General features: G+C 40.6%; 1 protein-coding gene across 3 annotated transcripts in view; it reads left to right on the plus strand.

The window, feature by feature from the left end:
- Nucleotides 1-24149, plus strand: part of OTUD7B (OTU deubiquitinase 7B) — a 53742-nt gene that overhangs the window by 8243 nt on the left and 21350 nt on the right. For 2 of the 3 annotated variants that reach the window (XM_049616397.1, XM_049616396.1), the window contains exon 2: nt 22523-22672. In XM_049616397.1, coding sequence (XP_049472354.1) covers nt 22588-22672 — 85 coding nt within the window. In that variant the 5' untranslated portion in view covers nt 22523-22587. Of the gene's footprint in view, nt 1-17537; nt 21792-22522; nt 22673-24149 lie in introns of those variants that run through there. The other variant, XM_049616394.1, reaches the window with a different exon arrangement.

Raw genomic sequence — 24149 nt, forward strand, 5'->3', positions numbered from 1 at the left:
GGAGAATAGGGACTTTTGACCTGGGGCAGTTGGGTGCCCTGGAGTGGAATGAATTGGATGTTAGGATTATTCATCTGTAATGATTCAGATGTAGAAGAATATCAAGGTATTTGTTTTATTGAGTGTGCAGATGTAATTTTCTCTCCTGCTAAAGTTCCCTTCAAGTTGTTTTCTTTTAAACGTAATTTTAAATTGTGCCAATGAAACTTTGGTAGAAGAAATGGGCTCTAATAAATTGGTTACCTCCAAAAACTATATCTTTACTAAAAAAACATAAGATTTGACATTATACTTGTATTCTAAATCTTCCTTTCCTGTGTTTTTAATTTCTTTGGATATATATATATATATATATATATATATATATATATTTTTTTTAAGTAGGCTCTAGGCCGAGTGTGGGGATTGAAGTCACAGCCCCCAGATCAAGAGTTGCATGGTCTACTGCCTGAGCCAGCCAGGTGCCCCTTCATTGGGTTTTTGTGAAAGGAAATTGTTTGGGTTTAAAGTGCTAAGTGAGAGTTTGGGTTTTTTTGTATTGTAGTCATTTTGCTGGAGAAGAACAGGATAGAAGGATATCTTGGAGGTCCTTAGATTCCCTTGGGGGAACTTGGGACACAAGGGGATGTGGAAGGATGGATACGTTCCATTGATAAGTCTTCCTCAAAACTTAACTGAGTTGTGATTTCTTTACTCTTTTCTGTGGGCTCTGTCTCCATCTTCTCCGGAGACGGGTCTGGGTTTGGAAACTGTCCACTTTGGCAGAGCTGCCAATTCTTAATTCTTTCTCAAGTGGGCAAGGGTACATTCTGTTTTTGTTTGTGAGTGTTTGGGGGAGGGGGAGGGAGAGAAGGCACAGAGTAACTACTCACAGTGAGTCTTCATCTGAATTCCTATGTAACTGGAAGTTTCCTTGGCTTTGTTTTGGGGAGATGACTTGGTAACACCGGCATTTATGTTGTGTGGGAGTGTGGTTGTCACTTCCCTCAGATGTCTGATTTAGGATGGCCATAAAAACTTCCTTCTTGTCCTTATCTGTCAGCCTTTGCCCCGCCCTGGTCTGAGTGCCTTTTGTGCACACTGCTGGATATTAAGCATCCCGTTCAGTTTAGAGCTGAACTGATTGAGTGTTCCCTGAAAGTTTAGGGAAACCATCTTGCTCCTGACTGTTATGTTTGGGTTAATGACTCCAGTATTCTTCCAGTCACCTGGCCCTTTCTTAATTTCAAAATTTTGAGTAATGAGATATTTTGAATATTTAGAAAAGTCCAGGGGAAAAAAACTAACACATTTTTGAGCCCATAACCGAAATTTAATGGATATTAACATTTTGTCATATTTGTCTTGGATCTCTTACTCTTTTTAAGATATAATGTTAGATGTAGCTAAGGCCTCCTCTGCATCCTTTCCCCTTTTTTCTTTCTTGGGAAATGCTTATTGGCCTGATTTGCTATGTATCATTCAATTTCATGTTTTATACTTTATATATATATATTTTTAATTTTTTTTAACGTTTATTTATTTTTGAGACAGAGAGAGACAGAGCATGAATGGGGGAGGGTCAGAGAGAGGGAGACACAGAATCTGAAACAGGCTCCAGGCTCTGAGCTGTCAGCACAGAGCCCGACGCGGGGCTCGAACTCAGGGACCGCGAGATCGTGACCTGAGCTGAAGTCGGCTGCTCAACGGACTGAGCCACCCAGGCGCCCCTATACTTTATATTTTTAATGTATTATATATACATAAACAACATATAGTTTTGTTTTGAAATCTTGCATAAATAGAATTGAACTGTATGTATCCCTTTGCAACTTTTTCTCTCAACATTGTTTTTCATCCGTCTACACGTAGATCTAATCCATTTACTCACCTAATCGTTAAGCCTCTTTCCTCCATTGCCTTTTTCACTTGTCCTGTGAAAAAATATCCTACCCATTAAAGTCCCAGTTTAAAGCATGTCTTCCATGAAAACTTTCCTGTTTTTTTTTCTCCAACAGGAGAGTCCCCACTTCTGAATTCTCCTGTCATTTTATCCATACTTGTCTGGTAGTAGTTGTATATTTTTGTATTTTTGCTTATTTGTGCCCTTGGCATGCCACTTCTACTACACTGTGAGCTCCTTGACAGCAGAGAAGTGTCTTTTATCTTTGTATTTTTCCTGGGGCTTGCCACAGTAACTCATACATGGTAGGCATTTAGTAACTGTTAGTGACTAAATGGTTAATGAATAAAAAAATAAAGACAATCCTTTGCGTAGGTGAATTGTTAATTAGGAGCGTGAGAGTGGGCCCCCATGAAAAATCGAGCTTATAAAAGAAAGATTCAGCACTGAAAATTACATAAAATGCACATAATTGGGTGAGAGTAGTCAAGACTAACTTCCTGCAGGAGATGAGAGCAAACATTCCCTGAGAAATGAAATGGGAATTGATTGGTGATATCATCCAATGAGGAAACTCCTGGGAATTGATCCTGATGGCATCTGTGAGGCACTGTGCTCCTGTGGCCAGCCTCATTTCACTAGCTATCAAATTCTGCTGTTGTCATCAAGGTCTTGACACCCTCACTGGAGATGGGACACTGGCTGTTGAGAAAAAGCAGCCTCTCTGTTCACTTAATAAACTCTGCTGAGAACCAGGAATTCTTTGGCATCTAAAGAAGAAAGGCTGATATACCCATTCGTATATATGCTTTTAACACTTCCCTTTTTTTATTGAAACCAGATTGAATCTCAGCAGAATATTTTGAAGCTTTTAATTCTAGAAGGTATATTCCCAATATAACATCGTTTTGGCCTCATAGAAGTTCTTCTTTCCCCCGCCGAGTAGAAATTAAATATTAAGTGGAACTGTATGAAATTGCAGTTTTTAGGTAAAAGCAGTCAAATATTGGCAGTTGTGTATGGTCAGACCTTATGTATCCAGTCTTGATTTTCTCCTGGTCTGCAGAACATTGTGGACCTTTTTGAAGTGGATAATCCCAAGTCCAGTTTGTCTTTTGTAGTTATGTTAAGCTCAAATTTTTTAACATTTATTTTTTTAAGTTTATTTATTTATTTTGAGAGTTGGGGGAGAGGGACAGAGAGAGAGAAAGAATCCCAGGCAGGCTCTGCACTGAGCCTGACAGGGCTTGATACCACGAACCTCGAGCTCATGACCTGAGCAGAGCATCATGACCTGATGCTTAACTGACTGAGCCACCCAGGCGTCCCTTAAGCTCAACTTTTTAATAAAATGTTTTTCAGCACACATTTAGTATACTTGGGAATGTTGTGGGTAAATGTGTGAGGGTTGTAGGCCAGAGTACACTGTGAAAAGTAAGTCCGAGATAAAAAAACTTTTGCTCTCAATAGTTAGGCAGAATTGATTGAGTTGGCTTTAATGAGCATAGTTTCTTTGAATAACTGACACCCCCTCCCCTCCCCGCCCTTCCTGCCACCCCCATGTCTTCTCTCTAGTCTTGATAAGGGAGAGCTGGTGGCGGGGAAAACCATGGAAGAGAAAATTACCTGTGGCCCTTGATTGTATTTGGAGACTTAGCAGGGAAGAGGGTATGAGCCCTGGCTCCTAGCACCAGACTCTTACTTTGTAAACTCCAAACAGTTCTTAGGTTAAGGGGGGCAGGGGTGGGGGGGTGGGGGGGAGGGAGTGGCGGGGCGGAGCTCAGGAAGTGGGATGGAGAGCAAAGACACAAAGATAGGGGGAGTTAGCAGTATGGAATAGGATTGAGGAACAGGAATGGAAAAATAAGGATAGGTTAAAGAGGGTCTGTTTCCTCTTATCCTTCAAAACCCTGTTACAAGTCTTTATAAACCTTGTACCTTGACTATATCCCAATTGCCTCCAGGCCACATACCTACTTGGAAAACATCATATATAGAATTCAGCTTTGAAAGTATTGGTTTTGTGTTCAAAAATGGTTCTTTGAGAAGTCAGGGTCATTTTAAATGAGTTGGTCTACTATTGTCCTTTGAATCATTAATAAATGACATTGAAGGAAAAGAAAATCCCTCTGAGCCTTTAGTATGAGTAAGTCTTGGTCTTTACGTGAAGATAGTCTTGTGTGAAGAATTGAGGAAGACAATGGTCTTTCATTCTATCGTGCTGCTAACAAAAATATTTTGGACAGCGAGTTCTCATTTATTTTTAAAACTTACCTGCTCTTATGAATTCCTTTGTATTTGCTTACATCTTCTTTGAATTAAGAGCTCACCTGGCTGAGTGTTAGAGTACTCATTCATTTTCTGAAGTTTTCTGGACATTACTAAGGACACAATTATCTGACATGAAGAATACTTGGTCGTGTTTAGTGACTGGGGATACACACTTCCCATACTCCTCAGAATCCTGAAAATAGAATTTGAAAGTTAGACTTAATATTTGCTGCATCCTAGTTTCTTTGGTTGCCTAAAATAAATTCCTAGCTGTTTGGCACAAGGTGACCTCTCATTTTAACATTAAATTCCTTCTCTCTCACATCATCTTTGAAGTTTTTTGTAATATGCCAGTTCATTATGGAAATTAAGATGAAAAAAATTGTCTACACAAATTTCTCTTGATGTTAGCTGCCAGGTTGAGACTGAATTCCTTTCTACTGAATACCTGCTGTGTACTGGAATTTGGACAGAAAGCTCTAAGGAGATGCCAAGGACGTGTTACCCCAGTAAATAAACAGATAGTAGGAGAATCAGCCCCTCGGGAATTCATGTTCTGTGTTAAATGGGAAATAGTTATATATACATAAATACGTATATAGAAAAAATGTGAAAAACAAATAACAACTGCAAAGTAGTATGTATACCATCATACAGCATTTTAGAACCTAAAGGAAATTTACATATTGTCATCATTTTCTAGGTAGGGAAATAAGGTCCAGAAACTTTGACTTGTCCAAGGTAGTAGTTACCATTAACAACAAACATTTTATTGAGTATTTGCCCAATGAGAAGTTAGGCCTCGGTATAGAAAGAGTTCAAGTCAATCAAGAAAAATAATTGTGAAGACTGAATATTTGCATAGAAAGAGAAATAGTAACACAAAGTCATGGGTGCTAAGTGTCAAGTGAGGAGTACTGTTATACAGAATAATATACAAGTTTTTTGTTTTGTTTTGTTTTGTTTTTTTAAAGTAAGCTCTTTGCCCAACCTGGGGCTTGAACTCACAACCCCCAGATCAAGAGTCACATGGTCTACCGACAGAGCTGGCCAGGTACTCCCTGGAATTATATAGAAGTTTAGAGTGAGTAGATAAGGGGAAATTTTACACTTAGGGTAACCTAGACCTTAGAGAAGAGAGAAAACGGTAATTTAGGGGGAAGGCATTAGAGCAGTGCGTATTTAGAAGGCATTTAAGGCATGGAACAGTGAACTGAGCCCACCTTGTCTTGAGGACAGAGCAAGTAGATGAACGAGATAAAGTTGGAGAGTTAGGTAAATTGGAGAGGGCCTTAAATCTCAGGCAGGGAAATTTGGTTTGTACTTACAGTGAAAAATCCCCAAGCACAGAATTGTACGTGTAAATGAATATTTTAGGAAAATGGATTTCAGTTATGCAGTGTAAAATGGAAGAAGAGAGGCCAGGTAGAGACTGTTATAATAGTCCTGGGGAAAAGGAGTCTCTACAGGGGTGATGGTAATGAGGAAAGGGAAGAGATTCAAGTGATTTTGAAGAAAAAAAATAGACTTTGGTAACTGCTTTTATAGTAAGAGGAGATGATAGTGCATATGTTCTCAGTCTGGGTTATAGCAGTAAAGGAGCTGGGTTTGGTTGGTTTCTGATACATCTACTCTGCAAAGGGATACCTTGGTGGAAGCCTTTGGAGAGGACTGAGTCTGGACCAGTATTCTCAGTACTAAATATGTAGTTTAAGTGACCGGTTTAAGTTTGCAGACTTCCTAAGTTAGTAGAACTTGGCTCAGAGCCCATTCTTTTGACTGTTGTTCAGTGCTCTTTCTACTATATCCTATTGCTTAAGAAGAGGTGGGTCAAGTGGTTAAAAATGAGGAGATGCCTGGGAAGTGAAATGGGAAGTCAAAGACCACATTATGATGAGGTTTAACCACAAGCCTTTTCAGTTCTGCATAGGTTTTCCTTCTCTTCAGACACTAAATGTGTACACTGTTGGGCTCATAATGCAACAGTGACCCGCATTCCTTAGAGCCATCTTCTGACATTCAGTTCTTCGTAGTCAAGGAAAAAGATTCCTTCCGATTTTGGATTTAATTGTGTTGTACTCTCTGACTTCCCATTTTGAAGATGAAATGTCTTTTCCTTTGCGTGTAGATAGGATGCTCTGGTTATAGGCTGTAGGTGAGGTAGCCTCAAAGGCCCCATCAGTCTTTTTGGAGTAAAGGGAGGAGGAGAGTTTTGGACCCAAATCTTTTAAGCTTATTTACCCCTGTCAGCAATTAAGAACAATTTACTTACACAGGTCTTATTACCTAAAAAGGTCAGAAAATACTGTGAATCAATAGAGTGTTTTCACTAATAGGAAGTTTTAGAGAACTGAATAGCCTTCTAAAAAATCCTTTATATTTGGTTTTTAAATACATAGTCTGGTATATTTAAGATGTGACTCAGTCTTGCTTCCTTTCCTTTCCTTTCCCTTCCCTTTTCCTATTCTGCCAGGCTTTTATCTGCCTGGTAACCGATATCTGAAGACTCACACTAGCATTTTCTGGATCAGCTAACATTTATTATGTACCTACTACAAGGGTCTATTATTAATTTGTTTATTACTATCATTTTTTTAAAGTTTTTATTTACTTATTTTTGGGAGAGAAAGAGAGAGGGGGAGGGAGGGGAGTGAGTGCACAAGCGGAGTAGAGGCAGAGAGAAATGGTAACAAAAGATCTGAAGCAGGCTCTATGCACACAGCAGAGAGCCCGATGTGGGGCTCGAACTCACGAACCATGAGATCATGACCTGAACTGAAGGCAGACACTTAAACGACTGAGCCACCCAGGCGCCCCACAAGGGTCTATTATTTAATTTCATCTGCCAAGATGAAATATTCCTGGATCTTATGACTAGGGCCCTAGTAATAAACATTTTCCAGTGCTTGGCTTCTACAGTTCTTACCCCACATATTTATTTATTTGGGGGGTGGAGGGGCAGCAAGAGGGGGAGAGAGAGAGAATCCCAAGTAGGCTCTGCATGGCCAGTGTGAAGCCGGATGCGACCCTAACTCACAAACTGAAAGATCATGACCTGAGCTGAAATTGAGTCGGACGCTCAACCAACTGAGCCACCCAGGCACCCTGATTCTTACCTATTTTAGTCTTTGCCATGGCTCATCTGTTATAACTTCTGACCTGGCAGGGAAGTGAAAGGAAGAAAATTTTACTATTTAATAGTGAGACCCTACTGTGAGTTATGCTAAGTACTTTATATATCACCTCACTTAATACTCATAACAGTTCCGTAAGATAGATATTTTATGCCTATTTACAGATAAATTCATCTAAAATACTTATTTTGTTTATATATTTATTATGGTGTTAATAAAATATTTATTAATTCAGCCAAGATATTCAGGTACTGTTTAAGGTGCTGAGGATAGCACAGTGACTATCAGATGAGGTCCCTGCTAAGGCACAGAGAAGTTAAATAACTTGCCCAAGGTGACATAGCACAAAAGTGACAGAGCTAAGCTTTATGTATAGATCTGGTGGATTCCAAAGGGAATGTATGTAACCACTATAACATGCTACCATTTACATATATTGCATGTTCTCTGTGATTACTTAAGTTATAAAGATAGGTGGGGCTTCTAGTATTTCTTTGTTTAAAAAGATTCTCCACGAATCCAAGAAAAATCTATCTTAGTGCCAACAAGCACACCTGCCCAATGATGCTTTTCCTCTCTTCCCCTCCCCCCTTCCTACTCCCTCTCCACCCACTCATACCTGGGTATAAACTGGACAGTGCCACCTGCTTTGGAATTTGGATGTGTTTGTGTTTTGAGGACTGGGAGAGTTTTGTTTGTTTCTTTGGCTTCCTGAATGTTCCTTGCCCACTTGCAAGTGCTTTCTTGTAACATGATGGTGAGTAATATGTTGTTAATGTTGTAATGTGGTCATACCAGTTGGAATATTTTTTTTTCTTTTTCCCCCAGTTCTCTCTGTTGAGTATGTGAGTAGGGACTCTTGGGTCAAACTTTGGCAGTTCATTCAAATAGAGAAAGCTTTCTATATTTGGAGGACTAGAAAGTAGTCTCGAGGTTGGGAAGACTATTAAAATCCAGTGTCTTCTGCCCAGCTGAAATTTAGTTTTGTTAGCATTCTAGGTTTATTCTTTAGCTAGTGTGATCCAAGAGAATACTTATTTTAGATCATGACCATTATCACCAGATGCCATATCTAGGCTAGATGGTATTTGTTCTGGAGTTAGGAGCTTAAAAACAGGCACACAGGTTTTGTGGTAAGCATTACCTAGTAGGTCGGAAGCATTAAAAAATGATTAGGTCTGTGAGAGTGAGAAGCGGTGTTCCAGTTGAGTTCTAGGGATTAATTAGATAGGGTGAAGGGGGCTAGTGTTAGAAGTGGTTTTGGGGACCCAAGTCAATTAAGAGTTGGGATTTAGGAATATCTGTGCAGGACACATAAGGTCAGTGAGATGATTTATGTGGATGTGACTAACCTAGTGCTTGGTCCTTGATTGGTGCACAGTAAATATTTGTTAAATCTTTAAAGGTACTTGAATGGTGAGAGTTGTCAGTTTGTCTTTCTGCAGCAGCTTTCTCATCAGTAAGTATTCCTTCTTTAGAAAAATATTTATTGATCCTTTAACTGTGAGTAAAACATTGGGAAAGGGATTGGGGTATTGGAGATTTATATCAGATTCTTGCTGAAACTGCGGTCTTAGCATGTACAAATTGAATCAATTAGGCCTAGCATTTAAGGGCATAATTTAAGGGGAAATTTGTGATTTTGCTTTGCTAGAGTCAATCCTATGCTTTCTTGATAGAAATAGCTTCTTGATCCTGTGATAGAGTTGAAAATGCTTGCTTTTCAATTCCAGTTAAACTGGGTTCAATTTTTCCTGTTTGAGATAGTTGCCTATGATGTTTCCTTTTATTCTCCCTATTTTTTTCAGTGAATGAAGTAATACATTTGAAAGTATTTTGTGAACTGCAAAGCTAGCAGTTGCTATCACCACCACCACTACCAATAATAATGCTAAAAATATTAATGGGATAGGACTCATTTTAACAAGGGTTGATTTCCTGGATTAATTTCGAGGAGAAAAACTCAGGACCATGGGATATTTGCTGAATGACTTATGTACTGATTCATACTATTTGTACTTTTTGTGGAAGAGAGAAGGAAAAGCAGAGACCTGTTACCCTGAAAACTTAGCATGGGGCTATGTCATCATTAAGGGTTGCCTATACTACTTAGACATACTCTATTGTGGCAAGAAAGGTAAATAGGATTTGTCATATGTTTGACTTCAGAGGCTTCTCGTACATTCTACTGAAGTATCTATCTACATAGGAAACAATTCATCCTAGTCTGTTGGTAAGATCAACCACATTCCGTTATGGATCCTATACTGATAAAATGTCTCTGCCCAGGACAGTATGGCCTCCCAAAGTGGTAAGATTAAGGAAACAGTACCTTTGACCAAATTATCTGGCTAGTTGTTACCATCAAAAGCCTTTACAGTCAACTTCTGATGATTGTCTTTCTTGGAGAAGAACGTGTGATTTTAATTCAGAAGAGCAAGTTGTTTAGTAAATTTGAAAGACGCTTACTTTACAAGTTTACATCTTTTTCTGTTTCTGGTGCCTAGAACTCAGTAAATCTTTGAATAAAGGAAGTTAGCTGATACCTATCTTGGGGTTTTCTCTGGAACCAGCCCATCAGATGAATGTCTAGGCTGTTGGCTTATTGGTTTATGCATCCCCTTCACTTAGCTGACTGCCTGGCACAGAGTGGGTCCTTGCTAAGTGCTTACTGAGTGATTGAGTCAGGAGGTTAAGGTTTTCATTATGGGAGAATTGCACTGACCTGGTGCTGTTGTGCTGATGGTGGCCCTTCCAAAGAGGAGGAAGAAATGTAGCTTTCCTACAGGTCAACATGAATCAAAGTGAATGTGAGGAAAGTGATTGCTCGGATGCTTGCAGGCATTTTACTTTTTCGGACAAGGAGAAGTATTGTGTTAAAAGTTGATGCTTTATTTCTCTCTTGGTTTTTATTTTATGTTTTATTCTGTTCAAAATTGGTTATTGCTGTGATTTCATAACAGCATAAGAGTACTATGTTATAGCTTCAAACTGTCCATAGAAAAGAAAAAGAAAATCTATCTCTTTGTCAACACTTAATTTTATCCTACCTTGTTCCTACAGAATTTCAGGCCTCAGGGATATAGTGATAGAAGAATATTTTCAAATCCAGTTTATATCTCTAGTGGTGATGAACAAAACAAAAACGATGATTTGATTTTAGCATGCCTTCCTGATTGTCTAATGTAGATGATTGCCATTAATATGGCTTGCTTAAGTGATGAAATTTCCTAATTATATATCTTTTTCTTTGGTACACATCTGTAGAAGTGAGAGATTTAGCTGGGTGGCAGGAAGAAAGGAAGTTTTCATAGATAAATCCACAAAGGGATCACATGGAAAATCGAAAGTCATTGGTATATGTAAAGTCAGGTAAAGATTACTAGTATAGGAGTCAACGGATTTATAGTCCATACACAGCATTAGTTAGCTCTGTGACTTTGGGCAAGTCACTTAATCTCACTCACCTGGTTCTTATGCCTTCGTCTGTAATTTGAGGGTTTGGAATGAAGTGATCTCTGATGTCCTGGTTTTAAAGTCATAATTCCAAAGTGCCAAACAAGGAAAGCAAACTGACTTTCTGCACCTCACCACCAGGCTTATTCCACATAAACCCCAAATGTGAAGGGTTAATTATGTAAAAATAGAAGTGTATAGTCTACATTCCTAAATAGACTAGAATTGTCAGATTGTATTATATGCTCATAACTAATTTTATGTGCTTAAATATAAGAGGCTTGGTTGCTTTTAAAAGAAAAATTATGGGGCGCCTGGGTGGCTCAGTCGGTTAAGCATCCGACTTTGGCTCAGGTCATGATCTCTTGGATCGTGAGATCGAGCCACGTGTCGGGCTCTGTGCTGACAGCTGCGAGCCTGTAGCTGCTTTGGATTCTGTGTCCAGAGACAGATTCTCTCTCTCTGTCCCTCTTCTGCTTGAGCTCTGTCTCTGTCTCTCTCTCAAAAATAAAACATTTAAAAAAATTAAAAAAAATTATTACTACAAAAGGCACAACATACACAAATGAAAGAGACCCAAATAATGCTCAGGATATCTTGGGTTGGAGTTTCTGCTTCTTAATGTTTATTTATTTACTTTTGAGAGAGAAAGAAAGAGAGCATAGGTCGGGGAGGGACAGAGAGAGAGGGAGACATGGAATCCAAAGCAGGCTCCAAAGCGGTCAGCTCAGAGCCCGATGCACAGGCCTTGAATTCAAACTGTGAGATCATGACCTGAGCCGAAGTCGGGTGCTTCACCGACTGAGCCACCCAGGTGCCCCTGGAGTTTCTGCTTCTTAATTTCAACCCAGAAATAGAAATATGTGTGTATTGGTTGAGTTCATGGGGAAGTGGGGAGGATGGTGGTGGCCGGTAGTGTGGATGAACATGGGTAGTATTTAAAAAAAATTTTTTTTAATGCTTATTTATTTTTGAAAGAGAAAGAGAGCACAAGCAGGGGAGGGGCAGAGAGAGAGAGGGAGACACAGAATCTGAAGCAGGCTCCAGGCTCTAGGCTCTGAGCTGTCAGCATAGGGACACGGGACTCCAGTCCCACCAACCATGAGTTCATGACCTGAGCCAAAAGGGGATGATTAACCAGCTGAGCCACCCAGGTGTCTCGGATAGTATTTTTAATAGCAGAATATTAAAGAATTCTTTAGTCTGTGGAGTTTACATGGCTAGACTGATTTGATTTTACCATAATCCCCCAGAGAACTGATATGAACCCTGTATTCAAACTCAGAATACCTAGGTCCAAGCTCCTTGCTATCTGGGTATCATTTAAGCTTTGTAAGCTTCTCTGTGTGTATGTATTTTCCATCAGAGAAGAGGGGATTAAAAATCTCAAAGAGTATTTAATTTTTAAAATTTGTATTAAATGAGGCCATATTTGTGAAAGTGCTTTAAAAACAAATCACAACAAGCTATATTCAGCCATAATATGTTTGTTCATATAGACCTTGATTATATGTGTCTGTGGGGTGAATGATGACATTTGGAACCAGTAAATAATTCACAAGCCTGTTTTAGATATAGATTAGTTCTCAGTCATCCATACACATGGACTAGCATGAATAATTTAGAACTACAAATATTTGTTGGTCATCTAGTATGAGCCAAGAAATTTTTTAGGCCTGGTTAGAATGTTTGTTTTCAAAGTTTATCATTTTGAGAGAGAGAGTGCATGAGCATGCATGTGGGAGGGGCAGAGAAAGAGGGAGGGAGAGAATCCCAAGCAGGCTGTGCTCTGCAGGGAGCTCGCTGTGGGGCTCTATCCCATGACCACAAGATCATGACCTGAGCAAGATTGTGACCCGAGCCGACATCCAGAGTTGGAAGCTTAACTGATTGAGCCACCCAGGTGCCCCTAGAATTTTTTAAAGCATAAAAGAAAGGTGCCAACCTCAATGATCTTAATTCTATCTAGAATGTATGTTGTTTTCCATCCTGATGATCTCTTACACATACCAATTTGAGAAACTTCCCTAACCCATCCAGGTAAACCAGTTGTTCTTATACCTCTTCCTACCCCACTGGGCACAAATAACATGTTTAGGTTTCTTCCAGCAGCCTGGAGTGCCCTGAAGGTAGGGCTGTAGCTTCACTTGTATCTCCAGAAGCCCTAGGGCGGTGCCTGGTACATGGCAGACCCAGCTTGGTAACTTTTGATTGAATGAATTACTGATAGTCAAATTGAGAGATAAGATGTATCAGGAAGTAATGTTACAGGGCAGTATTTGATAACAGCAAGTGCCAGTGAATGTTGCACATACTGGGCCTACAGGAATTCAAATGAGGTCTAGGTATGGCTGGGACAGGTAGAGAACTTTAAACATAATGATAGTAATAAAAAGTATCTTCCTTTGAATGGAGTTATATAATTTTGTAAAAGATAAATTTCTTTTTTAATTGTTTGGGGCTTTTAAAAACTTAGTAGTTGTGTGCTGAAGGAAGTTAATTTATCAGAAGTTTACAAAATGAGTAAATTTCCTGTGGATAACTAATTATAGATACTCAGTAATTAAAATTTTTTTTCCTTCTGCTATTTCTCTCCTTGAATAGATGTTCTGTAATTGATGGCAAAATGACCAATAATTAGGAATCAAGAAGGGAAGAGAAGATTGTCAGCTACTAAATGTTTGTGGGTTGATCCTAGAGAAAGAATGTGTTTTATTATGATGCCAGCCTCTGTTGATTTGTAGTATTTATTTTTTCTCTCATGTCAAAAGTTTAGTAATCAGAATCTTTAAGGGCTTAAGTAGAACTTTTATTTTTTACAGACTATTCTTTTAAAAGTTGAATTTAATGAGACTCAAACCTTGAACTATCGTTGACCCTAGCTGAAAGGGAAAAGAAAAAATTCGTTGTGTGTGGTAAATAGAAATACTGGTCTGGATCTAAGAAAATAAACATTATCATGATTTCTGTTTCTATTCAAGTTTCTGTTGTTGTGCCAATTTTATGACTCTCTCTGCCCTTATTTTTCTAAAGGTCACTTCCATTGTACAAGTCTTCCGAATTATTAAATTTCCCAAATAACTGTAATCCAAAGAGCCTTTTATCAGTAGCACTAAAAAGAGAAATGTCAGTTCATAAGGAGTTCTCTGTGAGCTTCTCCCTGATCTCTGTATTAGCATTTGGCTGTTAATAAATTTGTCTCTTAGAGATTCATTTCTGCTATTTGTGGGCCTGATTTAAAAAGCTAGAAACTTTTTTTTTTTAAGTAGGCTTCATGCCCAGCACAGAGCCCAGTGTGGGGCTTGAACTCACAACCCTGAGATCAAGACCTGAGCTGAGATCAAGACTTGGACACTTAACTGACTGAGCCACTGAGGTGCCCCCAAAATCTAGAAACTTTTTAAAAAATAGTTAAATCTTGTTCTTGTTCTGCATGTACCACTGATAGTGATAAAGCCACAGGACCAATTCTTGAGTCCTTACTGGGCTGTATCCACACAATAGCATATGGTAAACCAATACATTGTTTGGGAATGGTAAATTATATGATAGAGTTTTTTTGGGTTGAGCTTTTTCTCTTAAGTTTGTTTTAGGGAGAGAAAGTGGATTTTCCTTGGGTATACACTATAGTGGTGGTAGAAAACAATCCAGAATTGTGCAGGGTGAGTAGGAGGAGATGTAAACATTTGTTTTTGTCCCCCCAAAATAGACAACATGCATGAAATTAAGGGACTATTCTAAAATCTTTGAATCTGGAATGAATAGAGTAGTAAGGGGGAAAGGTGGGGAGGAAGGACTGGTAGATTAAAGACATTAGGGTTTCAGTAAATATGTGTGAATTTGCTATTCCTGGAAATTTGGGAATAAATGAGCTATTCAGCTGTGTCTGTATGTCCGGGAGAGTACAGATAGTTTTCTTTTGCTGTTATTTTTGAGGGACCGTCTGGTAGAAGGTACAACCAAAGGAGGCCCTTTGTGAGTTTTCTTTGAGGCTCAAGGAGTTGAAAGACACTGGAATGGGAATGATAGACTGGGTCCTGTGTGTGTGTGTTGACTGTGCCTTGGAAATGGCTGGGAGACCTGAGGGTTTGTTGAGGAGTGGTGAGAGCTTTTGGAGGAAAGATACCACGGGCTGTATTGGGTAGCAGTGGAGTGAGGCAGAGTATGTGGGGGGAGTTAGGCAGAAGGAAGGCAGCTGACCTTTTTTGAGGACTTGCTGTGTGTGTTAGGCACTGCCCTAACGTATCTTCGGATATTTAATCCTACCAAGAGGTCTGAAATGCAGATATTTTCTCTGTTTTATACATAAAGAAATGGAGACACAAAATGGTTGTATTACTTACCCATGATAACATAGCCCTTAGTAGTAGACTGGGATTTGAACCTAGATCTGCCTGAATCCAGAACCATTTCTCTCTCTCAGTGTAGTGTTGAAAAGAGTTGAAATAGGGCAGGTGGACGGCACGTGCTTTTTCAGTCCTCCGCGCTGGATGGGGTGTGCTGTAGTGCCAGGTCCGGTCTTGGGGGTCATATAGGCTGGGTTCATGAAAATCCTGGTCCTGCCGCTTCTTACCTGTGTAATCTTGAGTGGATTCCCTAACCTTTGTGAGCTTTGGCAACTTCATCCATGAGGTAGGGTTAATGATACAAACAAACCTCTTCGTGTTGCTTGGATGTTAAAGTGAAATAATGTCTGAAGCTTTAATGCATGTTACTTCCTGTCACTTCTTTTTTTCCTTTTAGAGCCATCTTATCATCTCTGGGTTGTAACATAGGTCTACACAGGTCTCTTTCATATGGAATTTGGTCATGTTCTCTTTTTTCTAAGAAGGTTGTATTTTGTTTCTTTCACTTGGAACGATCCATATTAATTAAAAACAATCTGCCAACAGAGTCTTTCATTTTTCCCTCCCACTAATCAAGAATTGTGTGAAATTTCTACGGCTTTTTGTCCCTCCTCTTTCTCCCTGTCTGGATTCCTTGGGACTGACATCATAGACATGGAGGAGTCTCTGACCTTTGAAAATTCTTGACAGCCTTAAGTGTTGTGGTTTTCCAGTGAGTTTTGGGAGGAGTTGGAGGGGACTCAGACACAGCTGTAGTGCATCACTGGAACCGGGAGAGGGTATAATGTGAGAACGTGGATGCTTTGGGGGAACGTGGCAGACGAGAAAATGTAGGGTCAGTAGTTTCTCAGACATTTTAACATAGCTCTGTTATCTATAATCGGTATTTAATTTTGGGTCATTTTTCTCTGTTACTAAGTAGTTGGGCCCTCAGACCATGCAGACCGAATGTAATATTAGTCTGAGTTAAACAGTGTTTAAGGAAGAGAAATTTGTTGCAAATAAGATCATATAACAAGCACATGTCTTTACAATGACCACTGTTTTAGATTTACCTGTTTACAACACTGATTATCTGATTATCATCCATTCTAGTGTGTGTGTGTGTGTGTGTGTGTGTGTGGTGGAAACAATGTGTAAATAAATACAAGTACTCTGGTGTGATAAATAATATAATAGTGGTAGAGTACCAGGTGCAGCAGCAAGGAGGGAGTGGGCAACTTAAGTTGGGAAGCCAGAGAATGTTTTGAAAATAAGGTAGTACTGAGTTAGTCTTATAGAAGAGATAAGAATTCACCTGCTAGGCCATAAGTCATTCCAGGCAGAGGGGACAACATAGGCAAAGGAACTGAAATGTGAGCACATGGTGTACTTGGGGAACTACCAGCACAGAAAGGGGAATGGTGGCAGGTGAATAAGGCAGGAGGGTCAGGGAGAGCCAGATTGTGAAGGAATCTTAAGTTTTAGTCATTGAAGAATTTAGAGCAGTGAGATATAATACATATTCACATTTTAGATTGACCAGCCTCCATAAGCAAGCAATGACTGGAGAGAGGAGGAGGGAGAAATTAGGAAGCTGTTTCCTGGAGTGCAGGTTATGAAAATCTGAGAGAGAATAAGAGTTGTAGCTTATGGAGAGTGTGGGATGGATCGGAGAAATTTTAAAGGGAAAATGAGTAGCACTTCATAATGGACTATTTGTGAGTGAGGATAAAGTAAGAGAGAAGTCCAGGGTGGCTCCCAGGCTTTTGTGATTGATTGGATGATGGGGGGAGGGGCGATGGTACCATTTGCTAGAATAGGCGTACTGGAAGAGGAGTACTTTGGAAGGGGGAAGGACAGATATGAGAGAATGAGATTTTTTTTTTATTAAAAAAAATTTTTTTTTTAATCTTTATTTTTGAGAGAGAGAGACAGAGTATGAGCAGGGGAGGAGCAGAGAGGGAGACACAGAATCCAAAGCAGGCTCCGGGCTCTGAGCTGTCAGCACTGAGCCTGACGCAGGGCTCAAACTCAGGAACCGTGAGATCATGACCTGAGCCACACAGGAGGCCCCTGAGATCATGTTTTTATGTGCTGTGTTTGAAGGGCATGTAGGAGGTGAGGTGGAGAGTTTGGGGCTGTGAATACGTTTAAGGTCATCAGCATCGAGTGCTGAGGGGCATGAATGACGTTTCTGGTGGAGGTGATATAAAATGAGATGAAGGCCAGAGGTAGAGCCTTGGGTGCACTCACCCTTGGTGCAGGCACAGGAAGAGGAGTCCGCGAAGGTGACCAAGACACAGAGCCAGAGAGGCAGGAAGAGTGACCAGCGTCAAGTGCTACAAAGAGAGAACACTTCAGATAAGCAGTAAGGGTGATTGTGATGACCTTACTGTAAGTCAGTGCCACTCACTCTCCTTCAGTAGAAGCACATTTTGAAAAAAATTTTTTTTTCAACGTTTTTTTATTTATTTTTTTTTGGGGACAGAGAGAGACAGAGCATGAACGGGGGAGGGGCAGAGAGAGAGGGAGACACAGAATCGGAAACAGGCTCCAGGCTCCGAGCCATCAGCCCAGAGCCTGATGCGGGGCTCGAACTCACGGACCGCGAGATCGTGACCTGGCTGAAGTCGGACGCCCAACCGACTGCGCCACCCAGGCGCCCCAAGTAGAAGCACATTTTGGCAGGATGAGCACTGCACCTAAGGTGAGGAAGTGGCATCAGTGGATGTTGTCGCTCTTAAGGAGTTTTGCAGGATGGAGGAGAAGAGCAACTGGCAGGTGGGGACAGGGGAGGAAACACGAAGGAATCCCTCTCGCCTTGTTTCATAATTTTTTTCTGTGAAGTCAGAGGCAAGATCACATGTTAGGAGTAAGGGAGGTGATGAGGATTGGGTAGGAGAATGGTGGAGGTGTGGGTCAGTAGCCGAGAAGATGGGTTGACTTGTACCAAAGTCAAGCGGAGACAGCAGTGTTTCATTGAAAGTAATGAGACTGGATACCATTAATTTGTAGTTGGGTTGCCCTGCGTGGTTATGTGATCTCGTCTTGCTCAGGAACCTCAGATAGCAGAGAAGTTGAATGGGAGAGCCATCCATATCGGGCCAGTGAACTAGACGGACAGCAGAACTAGGCTTTTACAGGAAAATAAGTGATCGGTCTTTGGGTTCATATTCAATTAGGCAAGAAGGGACAAAGTAGCATCTATCCATTTTTCTTCATCGCCACTGCTGTCATCCTCGTCCAGCTCACCATCATGTCTTTGCAATAATTTCCCAACCAGTTTCCTTAAATCCGTGTGTTCCTTCCACATTCTTCTTCTCACTACAACCAGGGAGATCTTTTGATATTTCAAATCTGATCATGCCCAGTCCCTACTTCCAACCCTTCAATGGCTTCTCGTTACTTTTAGGATAAAATCTCAATCTTTAACAGGGTCCACTAGGCCTCTCCTAATTCTCATTTTGTACCATTCTCACCTCTGTGTTTCTTCCTACCACAGAACGTTGAGCCAGGTTTCCTCTGCTTGGGGTATTCTTTCTTTCCCAGCTTGTCTCCAATTTCTACTCATTCCTTGGTCCTTAGATGTAATAGCACTTCCTTGGGAAAGCTTTTTCTGACTCCCTGTAAGAGATAATACCCATTTCCTGGGCATTTCTTTATTATAATCTTCTATGAAATTTTGTGGGGTTTTTTTTCCCCCTCCAGACTAGAATCTTTGTGAGGATAAAGATTGTATCTATCTAGTTCATTGTTGTGTCTCTAATCCTGACCATAGCACACCTAACACATAGTAGGCACTCCATGATTTTTGTTGAATTAGTGAATAAGGTGAATAAGGAATTGGATGTCTTAGTCTGAGGTGAGGATATCTTGAATTAAGACAGCAGGTTTAGTAGTGGAGAGGGAAGGCTGGAAGCAAGATGAGGTTGTAGCCAAAGTAAGGTGTTGGAAGTTGAAAGTACAGAGGTGCAGTAATTTTAGGAGATGGCAGGGTCCAGGACTGGGGCGTTGGAGTGGAGATGGAGGTCTTTGCATTTGATGAGATTATGAAACTCTCTGGCAGAAACGTTGGATGGATTGTGCAGGTGGGTGTCAGAATTGCTGAGGAAAACGGTAGGATTTAAAGTGAGAGCAATATGAGGCAGGAGTCTAGGTCTTTAATAAATATGAGCGAGAGGCTCAGCCCTTTCTTAGAATTCAGTGGGTAAGAATCAGGGTCGTTTGGGGTTCAGTAATGCCACAGTGCCTTGGGAGGCAGTGTGGTGCAGTAGAGAGAGCGTGTGTCCAAAATATCTGGGTTCAGACTTTGGGCAACCACCTGACTTTTTAAGCCTTATATTTGTTTATTTGTAAACAACCCATTTTTCTGTGAAGAAATGCTTTCTCTAATCCTTTTCTATGAAAATGCCATCATTCTTGGGAATAGATTTTATTGTTCCAGAGAAGAGAACAAAGGCCATTATGTGAAAGTTACAGAGGGAGGTGGGCTGGTGATTTAGTTTAGAAAAGCGTTTTCTCACAATTAGAGTTGTCCAACAATAAGATGGACATGTGGCAAAGGAATGAGTTCTCCATCAAAACTTGTATCGATGTGGAGGCGGGCTGACTTCTCTGTCAGAGATGTGATAGAAGGGTTCCTGCATGGGGGCAGACACTGGATTACGTAATCACTAGTCTTGTCCACTTGGAGGATTGGTGGGTTTTGACCCCAGTTGAGATTTGTCTATACATGATTCAATCAACAGATGTTTGAGTGCCTCTTCTGCTTTGCGTGAAAGTTTGGATGCCAGTGTTTTCTTTTTTTCGTTCCTGTGTGCTGAGACAGAGCCCAGGACTGTGTGTCTTAGTCTGTGTTGTGGATATTTCCCATTTGGAATTTGAGAAGCGCAAGCCCGGTGTTGCTGGTGATGTAACAAAAGCTACTGTCCTCACCTGGTGGGTGGGGTTAGGGTGGAGTCTGTGGCCGCACCTGGAGGCATCAAGTACAACAATGTGCTGCCAAGAAGTTTGGTTTAGTATTTGAATTTTTTAGCAAGTAATTCTAGATAACCGTTGGATCTCTACATTACTTTCCAAAACTAATTTTTGGAAAGAATGACCTACTATGTTGGCAGATGAGATCTGTAATGCCATGGCATGGCATTGATGGTTTTCACTGGTTTCTTAGTCACAGGAGCCTGTGTCTGGCTGGGTGGGAAATTGCCTACACGTGTGTGGCTTAATCAACTCTTGTCTCTTATCGCTGACGGCCGTTTGTGTGTTTATTGTACATCTCCCACATTCTTTCAGAAAGTTATAGTGGCTTTCCTAAGTTCCTTTGCATATTTTTTTTTTTAAAGAGAAAATTGAAATTCATTTTGCTGCTCTGCTCTTGGTTTAGCATTAGTTATGCTTTTAAGTTATTTGGGCTGCACCCATCTCCTGTGACCTCTGAGACAAGGACTAAAATGGTCTTGGAGAAGAAATTCTTCTCTGTATCAGGGGAGGGGGAAGCCACTCATTCATTTATGAATTCTGAAGGGATTTAACTCTTAAGTATAAATTGTAAGAAACTAATTATAACTCAACAGTTTGAATTTGAGGTATGTTGGGCCAAAAGTTCCTTATGCATTGGCAGCCTTTTCTCACAATTGTGATACTGAAGTGGAAGGAAATTAGACATTGATAATATGTAGACCGAAAGAGAATGTCAGGATCATGTCAGGCTGTAGTGAACTGAAGTTCATTTTTTTTAACCCTGGAAAGGATCTTAGAGGTCATCAAATGCAAGTCTAGGATATACAAGAGGCAACTGAAACCCTATAAGTAATTTGACCAAAGCCACCCAGCTAACATACACAGGTGTAGGTCAAAATCATACGATCCGAGGGTGGTGGAAGTAGTAACAGAAAGGAGAGTTTCTGAAACTTGGGAAGATGGATTAGGACCATCTAGAAATAGAGGGATTATATAAAGCATGAAGGACCCTGGAATTTCTTATCTGCTAACTTAAGCTGAAAATTGATTGGTTTGGTGGTGGCTGGTGTGGAGGTTCACTGAGTTAATCATTTACTCATCAGGCATTTACTGACTGCCTACAATATTGTAGGTGCTGTGCTAAGTGTTGGGGCTACAAATATGAATAAAACACGTCCCTGCACTCATGGATCTTTTGTACTACTGGAATCGTACAAGAGAGAATACTTTGTATTTTGCCCTCTCTCTCAAAAAATTCGGTGCCACCAAGTTAGTGACCTACTGGCTTTATGACCCACAAATCATTGCTGTTTATTTGCCTTAATATTTCTAAGGAATGCAGAAAATCAGGATCTGATCATACCACTGAACAAACTGTGTCCTGGGGTAAGGGGCGTTTGAAGAAAAAGTATCTGAGTCACCCTTAGACTTCAGGTTGTTTACGAGAAGATGTTTCTGAAGAGAGTCACCTGAGTCACGTTTTACCTTTGAGAATTCTACTTTTGGCCTTCCCCAAAAAAGCAAGGGATTGGTGGGTGTGGTAGGACAGGTGTGTTATGGTTACTGTAGGAACAAGCCGTCTTCTCCAGAGAACTAAACCTGTCTACCGTGGCCAAATTTGGTTAGAGGTTGTTCTTCACTTTGTTATTGCTTCCTCAGCTGGGACTGCCAACTTCAGAGGAATGTGGATTGGTGCCAGGCTATCAGGTCAGGGACAGAATTTCTGCCAAAGTCAAGTCTGAAAGAGGAGATCTTTTTCAGGTGAACTTATTTGGTTCATTTGTCCTGGGTGGAGAAAGGCATGTTTCCTGGGTTCATGAAGTCAATGGACAAAAATGAACTCTGTGTACCTTTGGGATCTCTACTCTGCTTTGTGTAATAGCTTATTGTTTCATTTTGAGTAGTTTTAGCTGTCAGTTTGCTCCTTCCGTGTCCACAGCCAGGCTCAGAACACTAGTCAGCTCTAAAGTTATTCAGTGTATAGTATTCATTCAGCAAATATTTACTGAGGGCCTGTATGCCAGGCACCGTGCCAAGTGATACATGATGAGGATACATTAGTGAACAAGACACACAAGCACTCAGCTTTCAAGAAACTTAAATATTAGAGGAGGAGACCAGACAGCAATGAATTAAAATAATTTCAGGGTATAGCAAATGCCAGGAAGGAAATAAACAAGGTGGGGAGTTCTTCAGGGTGGGTAGTCTGCTGTTTCCTTCTATTAGTTTGGGTAAGCAAACTGATGGAGGGAAATGGAATACTCTAGAAAGACAGAAGAAAAGCATTGAGAGTGACATTAAGTTTTGTGATTAATTTAGTAGTTAAGAAATTAATGGGGAATTAGGAAAGTAAATGTTGCTCTTCATAATAAATTCAACTGAAATGAATGAGGCAGGATAGTTTCCCCATTTGGTTAGGAAGCTGCGGAAATTGGGCTGTGATCATCCTGTCTCAGTGTAATTTGAGCCTTATGTGTTTATTTCCTCCTCAGGTGGAGGGCTGAGTTTTGATCTATGTCCACCCTATCTCAGCTGCCTGAAAGTACTTAATGATCACATGACCCTGGACATGGATGCTGTCCTGTCGGATTTTGTCCGTTCCACAGGCGCAGAGCCTGGGCTGGCCCGAGATCTCCTGGAAGGTAAGGAGTCATGAGGGGAGCATGAGAAGAAAGTAAAAGACTATAGTGGGGGCGCCTGGGTGGTTCAGTCAGTTAAGCATCCAACTTTGGCTCAGGTCATGATCTCGAGGTTTGTGAGTTGGAGCCCTGAGTCTCTGTGCTGACAGCTCGGAGCCTGGAGCCTGCCCTCCCCTGCTCACACACTCTCTCTCTCTCTCTCTTTCAAAAATAAACATAAAAAAATAAAACATAAATGAATAAAAGGCTATTGTTAGGATGACTTGGAACAGTTTAAAGTGATCCGAAAGGTACTTTGTGTATGGCAGGCCTTACATTTAAGTTGCTTCTGATGACTTTGTGTATGACTCACCATAATTTTAAAATGCAAATCCCCCTTTTACCTTGAATTTTGGGGGTGGCTTTCTCCACTGTCAATTTGTGCTATGGTAATGCAAGTGAAATTTTATATTAGTCCACTAAGAGTGTAATTCTAGATCTGTAAGGTTTCCTCTTTATAAAAATGACTTTTGGGTTTTTGTATTTGGAATCATCCGTGGTTTTGTTTCTTTTCTTCCCTAATTTGTATAGATGGTTCTTTGTCGAGTGAATTAAGTTAATGTTTTCATTTTGCTGCCTTCGTTTACTTATATCTGTATATACCCATAAATGTGAACATTCTAGACTTTAAGATCCTCAAGGCTTGGAATCATGTCAGTAGAATCCTTTGCTTAGAGTCATAATTAACAGATGTTTTTTGACGATGGAAGTATATAATGATACAAATGGGTAAGCCTGTGGAGGAAGGGGCAGGTTAGGTTGTTAGCCTTAGCAAGGTGTGACAATTTGACATTTGCTTCTACCTGTTAATTAGGAGATGGAAGGTCTGGGTTTAAACTCCAGTAATCTAATTCAGGATGACTCTGCCCTTGACTGGCATTTTCAGTTTTATCTCCTGCCACCTTCTTATGTTTCAGCTTGGCCCCACTTGTCACCTTTCCCTGGTCACATTGTTTTTGAAGTCTGCAGTGTCTCTTCCTCCTTTGTTCTCCCCAAATTCTCCTCGTCCTCCAGGATTCAGCTCAAACGCTTCCTCTTCCTTTTGTAACATGTGTTGAATGCTGTACGCTTCAATATGTGTGAGGTACTTGAGATAAGATTATTTTATTCTTAAAGTCACTCTGCATTATAGGTTTTATTATCCCACTTTACAGTTTTAAAAACTGAGGTTCAGAGAAGTTAAGGAGGATCTGAACTCAGACAATCTGGTTTCAGAGGCTGGCTCTTCACAATTACGTTACAATTAATATAGGGGCGCCTGGGTGGCGCAGTCGGTTAAGCGTCCGACTTCAGCCAGGTCACGATCTCGCGGTCCGTGAGTTCGAGCCCCGCGTCAGGCTCTGGGCTGATGGCTCGGAGCCTGGAGCCTGTTTCCGATTCTGTGTCTCCCTCTCTCTCTGCCCCTCCCCCGTTCATGCTCTGTCTCTCTCTGTCCCAAAAA

This window comes from Panthera uncia (assembly GCF_023721935.1).
Source record: "Panthera uncia isolate 11264 chromosome C1 unlocalized genomic scaffold, Puncia_PCG_1.0 HiC_scaffold_4, whole genome shotgun sequence".
Lineage (NCBI taxonomy): Eukaryota > Metazoa > Chordata > Mammalia > Carnivora > Felidae > Panthera > Panthera uncia.